The 12,167-nt window shown below is 42.4% G+C and overlaps 1 protein-coding gene across 4 annotated transcripts in view; it reads right to left on the reverse strand.

Annotated features, from left to right (window-relative positions):
• Positions 1-11,901, reverse strand: part of SLC9A6 (solute carrier family 9 member A6) — a 52,766-nt gene extending 40,865 nt beyond the window's left edge. For 2 of the 4 annotated variants that reach the window (XM_047715234.1, XM_047715237.1), the window contains exons 1-2: positions 11,487-11,831; positions 544-743 (exon numbers count right to left, since the gene is read on the reverse strand). In XM_047715234.1, the coding sequence (XP_047571190.1) occupies positions 544-743; positions 11,487-11,823 (537 nt within the window). In that variant the 5' untranslated portion in view covers positions 11,824-11,831. Of the gene's footprint in view, positions 1-543; positions 744-3,117; positions 3,195-11,486; positions 11,832-11,854 lie in introns of those variants that run through there. The other 2 variants (XM_047715235.1, XM_047715236.1) reach the window with 2 other exon arrangements.
• Between the last annotated feature and the right edge of the window lie 266 nt (positions 11,902-12,167).

Raw genomic sequence — 12,167 nt, forward strand, 5'->3', positions numbered from 1 at the left:
GAGACTGCTGCACAGCCTCCTACATAAAGCTTTATGCACAGCCTGGTACAGTAACTGGTTCTCAGAATGAGGCCCCTGAAGTTGTGCCAGATTATGAATCAAAGAAAGATTAGATTGTCCTCCATATAGAACACAGTCAAAACAAGGAAGAAATAATAATATTCAAAGAAATATTAATGGAATATTTTAGGTATTATCAAATAAACTCAACGTGCTGAAGTACCATAAAATTCTAAGGACTATCTGCTAATTGAAAGAAATGCTTATAAATTCTGCTTAAGTCAATACTAGTCACCATTTATTACAATTATAAACATCACAGAATGAAACAAAAAGGATTATAGTACTTAGCCTCGATCAGAAAATGAAATGTACAGATGTCTATTTCCTTAGTATTATATCACACACAAATTGAGATTTCTCTCCATTTTAAGAGACTGATTTTCAACATCATTAAAAATTCACTATTTGCTTCCTGAACCACTTTGGTACTAGTTATACACTTAAAAAAAATCCAAATATTCCCTTTAATGAAGAACTTACCTTTCTAAGCATTTCATTATCTTGAACGTTATTGAGCTCATGTGAACTAATTTCTCCTTTAAGTGTATATTCATAAAATTTTCCACTAACATTTACCAATAAGGTAGTTGGGCTTGACTGCACTTCACAGCTTAGGGTCACATTATTTACATCACTTGGAACATGAATGCCGTATCGAAGCACAAGGCCCACCAAAAGACCTGGAAATAATAAAAGAACCATATAAGCTCTTCTTCTGGACAAAGACTACTTCTTTTATACCCCACACATACCTTTGGATTGTTAACAGAAAAACTCTTATGATAGTCCTCTGTGGTTCAGAACCAATTTCTAGACCGAATGCAGTTACATTTTAAAGTAGTATTAAATTTGCAAATCTAAGAGTCTAATATTCATATAATCCAGTGGGACGAGAGGAAAAAACATTTCCTAGGGCACAAGCATATATCGCTGCATCTCTAGATCAAGATATAAGTGGGTAATTAGGAATGTAACAAAATAAAAAAATACCTTCAAATTATCTACACACAGAATATGCTCCAAGGTGTCCCAACCTGACAGCATAATCCTGTTAGAAATGTGTTTACCACCTCCACCTCCATCCATAAGTTCATAAGACCGTTAAACACATGACACTTCCCAAATTATTACAGCATCTGGCTAGCCAAATAATACACGTTTAACAAACTGGAATGTCAATAGCATTTGAAGAGCAACTGAGCTCTTCTACCACTAAAAGCTTAGATTTTAATTGAAAAATATGTGCTTTGGGACACCTGGGTGGCTTGGTTGGGTGTCTGCCTTTGGCTCAGGTCATGATCCCCAAGTCCCGCACTGGGCTCCTTGCTCGGTGAGGAGCCTGCTTCTCCCTCTCCCTGCTTCTCTTTCTCTCTGTGCTCTCTGTACTTTCTCTCTGTGCTCTCTTTCTCTCTGCCTGGCAAATAAATAAGTAGAATCTTAAAAAAGTTAAAAATATATAAAAATAAAATAAATAAAAATATGTGCTTCAAAATCAAAACATGGAAAAGAAGTCCTCAGTCCAGCACTATGACATCAACGTATTGCTGGAATTGTACTTGGATCATCATACTGATATTCAGATGTGCACCATGTTTTAGGTACTAACACCTATATTGATCAAACTGATAATGGCTTTATTGAGATGTAATTCAAATACCATAAAGTTTACCCTTTAAACCACACAATTCAGTAGCTTTTAGTATAGTCACAAAGCCATATATTGATCACCACTATCTAATTCTAAAACATTTTCATTGCTCCAAAAAGAAACCCCGTATCTATTAGCATCCACTTTCCCCCCCACACCCCCAAACTCCAGCGCCTGGCAACCACTAATCTGTTTTCTCTATATATAGGTTTGCCTATTCTGGACATTTCATATAAACAGAATCCTACAATATGAATTTTCATGTTTGGCTTTTGTTCACTCGGCATCCTGTTTTGAAGGTTTATCCCCGTTGTAGCATGTATTAGACATCACTCCTTTTCATGGTCAAATAATATTCCATGGTTTAGCTATATTTTAACTGCAAACTGAACTCAAACTTCTGGAACTTCCCTTACTCCAAGATGTACAGCATACCACTATCAGTTACACCTGACCTCCCTGTTTCCTTTCACACTAACCCGCCAGCCACTCTCTTAATATATGTGATTAGAGTACTATGCTGAGTAGGCCCCCAGGGTTCAGAGATGAAAACAAGGTCCTTCCTTCAAGGAGCTCTCAGCCTAGTTAGTGAAAACAGACTGAATAAACAATTACAGTATGGTGTACACACACACACACACACACACACACACACACACACACACACAGTGTTAAAAAAAAAAAAAACAGAAAAAAGAGGTACCTAACTAAGCCAGGGAAGTGGGAGGGGGAAGTGGGATGGCGGGGGGAGTGGAATGGTGAGGAAGTCTTTCTAGAGGTGTCACCTAAGCAAGGAAACAAAGTAAAAGAAGAGGTTTTCCATGAAGGAGGTACAGTAGGACACACCCAGTCATGGAAGCGAGAACATAGCCCATTCAGGGAATCACACGTAGTTCAGTATGGCTGGGTTATAAAGTGACAGAGTTGAGTATGAAAGATCGGCAGGAGCGGAGTCATAAAAGACCTTGCAAGCTGGGGAAGGGAGTTTAGACTTTATCTCGAAAGCAAAGGGAAGTCATAGAAGGGTTATAAATAAACAGGGGCTTGACATCAGATTTCTATTTTAGAAAGACTGGTTGCTTTAGACCACAGTGGTTTGAAAGGGCCAGACAGAAGGCCACTGCAGTCTTTCAGGCACTAAGCTTAGGGCTTCATCTAAGAGGACAGAGAAAGGGATGGAGACAGATTTTTAGAAGGTAATTATTTTTTACAAGAATCAGTGACTGAGTAGATCAGGAGGAAGGGAGACTGGGAGAAAGACTAAGAGGAGCCAAAATGACTTGGCAACTATGTGGGTAAGCTGGCCTGAGCAACCAGATAGGTAGCAGGGCCATTTGGTGAGAAAGGGAACAGGTTCACAGGGGAAAACATACAGTTCTGTTTCAGACCTGCTGACTTTGATGTACCTGTGACAACATGCACAGTTGAGTGTGTGGGATCTGGAGCTCAAGGAAGTAGGGGGTCTCAAGTGGAGATGGCTGAAGTCAGGTGCCTTTGAGATTACCTGGGGAGCAAATAAAATGGGAAGAGGACTATGGATATATGCCCAGAATTTTATCCCAACATTTAACAGCCAATGTGAAGGAGCTGGTAGAGGAGGAGGAGCTGATGAAGGAGTGGAAGGAGGAAAAGTAACAGGAACAGGAAGAGAAGAGGAGGAAGTGATGAAAACTAGCTAATGCTGCAGCCAAGTAAAGGAAGACAGATGTTAAGGATGGCCCATTGGGTTTGGGAACGAGGAGCTCACAGGTGAGCTTGGTAAGGGCCGTTCCCGTGGAGCAGTGGGGGCAGAAGCCAGGCCAGAATGGGAAGTGATAAATGCGGGAGGGGGGCAAATGTGGCAAGTGAGGAGGGTGCAGAGATGAGGGATTCTTTTAGGCAACTTACAGTCACACATTTTTTAAGTGAGCAGCAATGAGTAACTGCTGAACAGTATGATGACCTCAAATTTTTAGAAAGTTTTTAACAAAGTCCTAGATTGAAAATAAATGAAAGGGGTGCCTGGGTGGCTCAGTGGGTTAAGCCTCTGCCTTTGGCTCAGGTCATGGTCTCAGGGTCCTGGGATCGATGCTCAGCGGGGAGCCTGCTTCCCCCTTCCTCTCTGCCTACCTGTGATCGCTCTCTCTCTGTCAAATAAATAAATAAAATCTTCTAAAAAATAAAAAAAAGAAAAAATAAAGAAAAAAGAAAATAAATGAAAGAGAAAATATTTGCAAGTCAAAAATCTGCTAAGAGACTAATACCCCCATATATATATATATATATATATATATATATGGACAAAAAATATCCAAAATACACATAAGTCACTAGCAAAAAAAAAAAAAAAAAAAAAAGAATCTGATTAAAAAATGGCCAGAAGACCTGAACAGACATTTTTCCAAAGAAGACATAGAGGGTGCCTGAGTGGCTCAGTGAGTTAAGCCTCTGCCTTTGGCTCAGGTCATGGTCTCAGGGTCCTGGGCTCTCTGCTCAGCAAGGAGCCTGTTTCCCTCTTTCTCTCTGCCTACTAGTGCTCGACCTCTGTGAAATAAATAAATAAATAAAATCTTTAAAAAAATTAAAAAATAAAAAAAGAAGACACAGAGATGGCCAGTAGGTACATGAAAAGATGCTCAACATCATTAAGCATCAGGGAAATACAAATTAAAACCATGATGAGATCACCTCACACCTGTCAGAATGGCTAAGATCAAAAAGACAAGAAATAACAAGTGTTGGCGAGGCTGTGGAGAAGAGAACCCTTGTGCACTATTGGTGGGGAATGCCAACTGTTGCAGCCATTATGAAAAACAGCATGGAGGTTCCTCAAAAAAATTGTTAAAAACCCACCATATATGGTCTAGCAATTCCATTTTTGAGTATTTACCTGAAGTAAACAAAAACACTAACTCAAAAAGATATATGTACCCACAAATTTCACTGCCACATCATCTATAATAGCCAAGCCAAGCAAACAACCTAGGTGTCCATCCATGGATGAATGAAGAAAATGTGGTGTATATACAGAATGGAATATTATTCAGTCATAAAAAATGAAATCTTGCCACTTGCAATAACATGGCTGGTCCTTGAAGGCATTAGGCTAAGTGAAATAAGTCATACAGAGAAAGACAAATACCTTATGATCCTTCTTATATGTGGAATCTAAAACAAAACAAAACACCAAGCTCATAGATACAGAGAACAGACTGGTGGTTGCCAGAGGTGGGGTGTGGGAGGTGGAAGAAATTAGTGAAGAAGTAAACATTTATTTAAAAATTAAAAAAAAATAAAAGATACACTGTGAGGGTAGCTAACCTCTAGAATACAAAATTAGAAAGGGATGGTTGGGTATGAGTTGGGTTTCATAAGCACAACCTTGGTGAGCAAAAGCTATAGATCCATAGTCCCCCTGCCTATATGATACAAAAAGAGCTCTTTTCTCTACTATCCTGTAAGGTCTCCTAATCAAGAGGCTCAGTAAAAGTCATACCCCCCTTATATTTCTGTGCCAATATCATAGCTAAGCTACTACAAATAATGATAACATGGGAGGGAGACAAACCATAAAGACTCAATCTCAAAAAACAGACTGAGGGTTGCTGGGGGGTGGGGGGACGGGAGAGGGTGGTGGGGATATGGACATTGCGGAGGGTATGTGCTATGATGAGTGCTGTGAAATGTGTAAACCTGGCGATTCACAGACCTGTACCCCTGGGAATAAAAATACATTATATGTTTATTTTAAAAAATAAATAATAAAAAAATACAAAAAAAATAATGATAACAGTGGCACAAATTCTGTCCATGTCCTTAAGGCCGACTGTGGAAGGAATGGTATCCACCAGTTTTGCACTCCGATTCAAAGCTGAAATGTCACTGCGTGCCCTGAGGAGGGCTCAGCGCTTGGACAAATTTGAAACACACACTTTGGCAGTTAAAACTTCAGCAAGGAGAATAATTACTTAGGTTGGAAAAAACTGAGATGCTTTTATTACAGCATCAGACATCTGAAAAATTGGAATTTCTCTGAATAAAGTTGATAGTTCAAGTTAATTTGGGTTCTGTGAAAGGTCAAATTGTAATCAGAGAGTTAAAGCAATTCTCAGTGAAGAGCAGTACACAAAAAGAGTGCTTTGTTTCGGGGATAAGGCGGAAACTTCCAGCCTCCTACACAGACAGAGGCACAAAAAAATACTGATATCACGAAATGTAAAATTATCACTAACAGGCAACAAAGAATACAATCTCAAAGAGATATCCTTCACAAAACAGAAAGGTCCCACCTCTCCTACACATTCCTGACCCTCATGTGCTGGACCTCCTCCCAGGGATAAAGAACTCAGTGTATCACCCAGGGTCCCAACACTGTATGGGGCTCACGGTCAATGGAAATTGGTTTTCTAAGGGATCTCAGCCCATTCTCCCAGGCTATGACACTAAAAGCCTCTGATAGTCAAAATATGGAAGGAATATTGCTGGGATATCAAATGTGGTCAAAATTGATAAAATTTCTACAGATTAACATGTGTATGTATGTACACAGAGATTTATATACACATATGTATGTGCGTATATTTATTATATAATATTTGTCTACTTCTTGAAGAATGCTGTTAGATTTTGTTTTAAAAGCTAATTCAGGGGCACCTGGGTGGCTCAGTGGGTTAAAGCCTCTGCCTTCGGCTCAGGTCATGATCCCAGAGTCCTGGGATTGAGCCCCACATCGGGCTCTCTGCTCAGCAGGGAGCCTGCTTCCTCCTCTCTCTCTCTGCCTGCCTCTCCACCTACTTGTGATCTCTCTGTCAAATGAATAAATAAAATCTTAAAAAAAAAAAAAGCTAATTCGGCTTCAAGACAACCAAAAAAGGCAAGGCCTTTGCTGACCTCTGGTTAGTTTTACATGTGTTTATTCAACTTTTTGTCTCCTACCACATTTTCTACAGCAGCTCCTCCAACCTTTATCGTCCTTCTCAAATCTTCAATCTCACTATCTCCTTTTTGGAGAAGCCACAGGTCATCTGATGTAAGCTGCCTCAATTCCAAGCCTCTCCATGTCAACACAAGCTCATTTCTCTTTAGCCCGCTCTGGGGAAAGATCAACCTCTTTTCGAAGGGAATTCTCTCACTTAGCACCTTGAACTAAACAATCCCCATCTTAATTCTTTCTGCATGTATTATCTGACCCTCATAACCTTATGTAGTAGATATTATTGTAAATCTCTCAGTCATTGTTTCCTTATCTCTAAAATGGGGATAAATGACTTAGCCACCAGTATTTGGCATCAAGTGATAAACCAGCACTGAATCTGGTTTTTCTATCTCCAAAGCTTCTCTAAAGTTCCTTTATTTTTTTAAGTACATCCCATGCTGGCATAGAGCCCAACACAGGGCTTGAACTCATGATTCTGAGATCTAAACCTGAGGTGAGATCAAGAGTCGGACGCTTAACAGACTGAGCTCCCCCAAGGTACCCCAAGCCTCTCTAATTTTCTTATTTATTTATTTTAAAATTTTTATTGTGTTATGTTAGTCACCATAAAATACATCATTAGTTTTTGATGCAATGTTCCAAAATTCATTGTTTATGTGCTCCATGCAATCCATGCCCTCCTTAATACCCACCACCAGGCTCACCCATCCCCCTACCCTTTCCCTCTAAAACCCTCAGTTTGTTTCTCAGAGTCCATAGTCTCCAATTTTCTAAACATCTCATGTCACAATGAACTGCTCCAGTGGTTAAGGTCTCTACTCCCTCATAGCCTTCCCTCACAATCTACCTCCAAAACTCCTACAACCTAAGTATTATTTCTCTACATATATGATCTTATGAAATTTAGTACAGCAGAAAAGCACAAGTCTGAAAGTCAGATGCATGAATTCTGGCTCCATCAAGTTCTAGTCTGTGATCTTAGGGTCAATAAACCCTCCTTGAACCTCAGTTTCCTTATATGTTGTGATGATAATACTAACTGTTTATCTTTATACTTAAGTTTTATCACTTCAATATAAGGCAATAAGGTTAGGGGGTAAGAGAATGGGGCTTCTGAGCCAGACTGACTGGGTCTGAATCCTGGCTCAATACTTAGAAATTATGTGACTTCAGGCAGGTCATTTAACCTCTCTCTGCCCCAATTATCTTATACGTAAAATGGGAGAGATAATAGTACCCATCTCACAAGGTTGTTAGGGGGTTTAAATGAACACATTAGAATGCTCAATGAACACTATCTATTAAGGCACTAGATCCTAAGTGCTTTGTGCGCAGGGATGATGATTCATATCTGTAGTTCCCACCATATCTCATATGTCAAAGACAATAATATTTATTGATGAATCACGTCAGTTAAGCATAGGACTCTGGATGCTGGAAGTTTCAGGCAAAATATTTCTTTCCTGTCTCTTGCTTTCTATAGCATCTGTAAACACACTACAGTGAGTGATCACTTTTCAGACTCAATTAACTACCCTGACAATTTTTACTAATGGTGACTCACTTTTAAGCTTCTTAAGCAAGCTAGCCCAGTGAACAGAACCCTTGGGTGCTTTCACATTGTGTTTGTAACTAGAGCAATTAGGCTATATTACAATCTAGAAACTGATCACAATATAATCTTTTCTTTTTTTATTCTTGATTCTCAAAAAGATAAAGGAGAGGCTTATTTTAAATAGCATTCTTCCAGGATTTAGGTAGCTAAACTGACATCACAGAAATAAAATCATTGGTGGGCTGAATCGTGGAGGGCTGGATAGTCGCAGAGTAAGGAGCCTTTTCATCCAAAAGTCAAGCAGAAAAATACAGGTCTTAAGTTAGTATATTAACAGCTATGATGGTCTAAGAGTAAAAGAAAAGGTAAATGGCAGACAGTAATTAGGATTAGAAAACATCGGTTTCTATGGCACTGAAAATACTTTGACCCAATCCCACCTATTCTCAAACTGGACTTGGGAGTTATTCAGGACGCTGTTTATCCACAGCCCCCAATGCCGTACTGAGAAAATGGAACAGGCTAAAGAATGCCAAGTCGTGGCAAATCAAACCCAGATCTGACTCCCAGATAACACCTTTCCGCTTGATATTCCACAAGAGACACCCTTGTATTTCCTTCACAAAATACTAACACTAAGCTACTCCGTTACCTTTTACTACCAGAAATGTCAGGAAATGCAGTCAGTAATCCCACTTTCCTATTTAGCTCAAGAGTTAGAGGAAGTTAATGACATCAACTACCAAGGAGCAAATATTTTCAGGGCAATTCTAAGTCTGTATTTGATACTAAAAAAAACTGTGTTTGCCTCTTAACTTATAAGACTAATGAATTAAAAGAAATGTTTTGAGCCTGATCTGAGAAAATGCAATATAACAGCAATAATAATAGTATCAAAGCTATCATTTATTGAACATTTACTTAGGGGTCAGGTATACTAAGCTAAAAACATTTCTTCCTCACAACCCTCCTGTCATTTCCCCCAATTTACAGGTGACAGTGTAAGAGGGTAAGGGACTTGCCTAAGATCACATGGAACAATTAGCACAGTGGGACAGAAACCCTGGTCTGACTCCAAGGCAGGAGTTGGCAAACCACAGTGAGGTTTTGTTTTTGTGTGGCCCAAGAGCTAAGAACGGTTTTAATGTTCTTTAGCTTTCTTAAAAGGAAAAAAAAAAGAAGAAAATGCAACAGAGACCTATGTGACCCACAAAATCAACAATATTTACACTCTGGCCCTTGACACACAAAAAATGCGGACCTCTGGTCTAAAGCCCTGCACCTTTAACCACTACATCATACTCTCCCCATATGGAGCAACGAGGCTTCTATGATCAGCTCCTTATTTTAACACCATAATACTCATTTGGCATTTAACTGAATTTAAGATGCCATTCTTTTCTTTTCTTTCTTTTTTTTTTTTGAAGATTTTATTCGTTTATTTGTCATAGAGAGAGAGAGAGGACGCACAAGCAGGCAGAGGGGCAGGCAGAGGCGGAGAGAGAAGCAGGCTCCCCGCCCAGCAAAGAGCCCGAAGCAGGACTCGATCCCAGGACCCCAGGACCATGACCGGAGCCAAAGGCAGTGGCTTAACCGACTGAGCCACCCAGGTGTCCCAAGATGCCATTATTTTCTTTATGTGACCTGTCTACCCAAGGAAGCTAAGTGCCTTGAAGGAGGGGCTCTTCTATTTCTTTGTATTTTCTGTGCCGTAGTTGGCTAACTAGCAAATGTTCATTCAGTATAGCAAATACAAATCATATGTTGTTATACAGAGAAATTATATATAGAGAGAGGTGTAGCTTAAGGGGCACTGCAAGTAAAATGCAAAAAAAACATGAAGTAAGAAAACTACCCAATATGTCTAGAAACTAAGAATCCTATGGAGCAGAGATATTTGCACACAGGCTTAGAATCGTACTACCTTACAGATGAAAAATAAGCCTGAGTTCATGTATTTTCCTGATGCACACAACTACCTTGTTTTGCCACTCTTGAGATGCACATATGCACGTTCCAGAAGTCTGTATTTACTGGGAAGGGCTGGGGAGCGGGGTCGTGGAGAAATGTCTCTTTTGTGCCAAGGCTGCTTCTACCTATTTGCAAGTCTGGGAAACAAAGCTCAGCAAGCTCATCAGTTTAAGCCTGTTCATATGAAGATAATCTTCACTCACGGACCTCGCTGAAAGGACTGTCTGTCCATCCTCATCTCTTCAGCCATCTACCCTCACAGTCACATTAAGACAGCAATATGCATCTTTACCACTCAGGAGGCCTCCCAGCAGGCCAAAATGCCTGTGAGCCCATGGTTTGATTTGCTCTTCTTGCCTTAAGACCAAAATATAAAAATACATAAATAAGAAACCTCAAAAAGAAAGCACACTAAGACACCAGAACTGAAACCATTTACTCAATGATCCGTCAATAACCTTATGGCACCAGCAAGTCACCCATACCGCATATGCGTGGTGTTCCTAAACACTGTTTGGCTGAACTGTCCTGATCGCCCGTATAGTACAACACACTGCTGGGAGATCTTTAACTCTTTCCTGTCCTCACCTCGGTATGCCTGGATTAGGACGGTAGACTACACGTATCCTAATCAGATATTACGAGCATAGTACAATAAATCAGGATGTCATTAAAAATACCCTAAGCCTTCCTGGTAGCTTTTTCTGCATTCGGGTTTTCACTTGGGCTACAAGGGAGGTAACATTTTCATTCTCAACCTCGAAAGGACAGGGCGTAGCAAGAGCTGGGTGATGGGTATAGGTGGACTCCGGCTCCAAAAGGACGCCAGATGCTGAGCGGTAGAGATACTACTGCAGCTTCAATGGACCTTAAACAAACTGACACCCCAGAGAAATAGATCGCTACGCTGTCTTCCCCTCCCCCAGTCCCCAGCCCAATCTGAGACACCGCACCCACTCCCTTCCCATCCTCAGTCCCGGGTCCCAAGCTTGGTAGGCAGAGGCGGGGGAGGGGGGCGGGGGGTGGTGCGCGGAAGAAAAAGGGGGTGGGGTCGGATGGAAAAAAGGTGTGGACAGGCAAAGGAAAGGGGGTGAGAAGCAGAGAAAACGGGGGGCGAGGCTGAGGAAATTGGGTGAGGCAGAGAAACGGGGGCATAACAGAAAAAGGGGGGACGAGGCTGAGAAACGGGGGTGGGAGGGAAAGCGAGACAGAAAATGAAAGGAATCAGAAGGGGAGCTGAACACAGGCCGGGCAGGGCCAGGAGAGGAGGCGAAGCAGCCGACGGGCAGAGAAAGGGGGAGCGCCAGGGGGCGGACATGGGTTGAGGCACTTGCCATAAATCATAGCCAGGCCGGTTTCATGCAGGAAGCGGGCCCGGCGGTGCTTGAAGAGCCATATCGTGAGAATGGTGAGGGTGAGCAGCAGGATGAAGATGAGCAGGTTGGCGCTGTCCTGCCGGTGGCTCTCTTCGGCTTGCTTCTCGGACACGATCTCCTCATCCATGGCTCTCGCCGCTCCGCCGGCGCCGTCCAAAGCCCCGGCCCAGCCAAAGACGCCCACTGCGAGGAGCAACCAGAACGGCCGCATGAGCCGGTGGGCCCCGGGGCCGCGGCCGCCGCCGCCACCACCGCGGCGGCTGAGGGGCGCCCGCAGCCAGCCGCGCCGAGCCATGACTTCCCCCGCCCCCCGCCCCGCTCCTCACCCGCAGCCGCCCGCGGTCGGACCACTCCCCGAGGGCTCACGGGAAAGGGGCGGGGCCCCAGGGAAGCCGTCGGAGCGCGCGCCGCTGCCACCGCCGCCGCTCTTAAAGGGGACGCGACACTCCCAGCTGGTTCGGCCCCATCCCTTTGCCCTTCGGGCCTCCACCGCACCGGCTCCCCCAGACTCGGATACGCACACTCGGGGGCTTCCAGGGAACGAAAGGCTGTCGCATCCAGCCCACGGCTTTCTGGAAAAGAAACCTCAGCTCGGCTTAATCAAGCAGAGGCGGATCGAGCTAGGTCTACTTTGGTCCT

Source organism: Lutra lutra, chromosome X (assembly GCF_902655055.1).
Source record: "Lutra lutra chromosome X, mLutLut1.2, whole genome shotgun sequence".
NCBI lineage: Eukaryota > Metazoa > Chordata > Mammalia > Carnivora > Mustelidae > Lutra > Lutra lutra.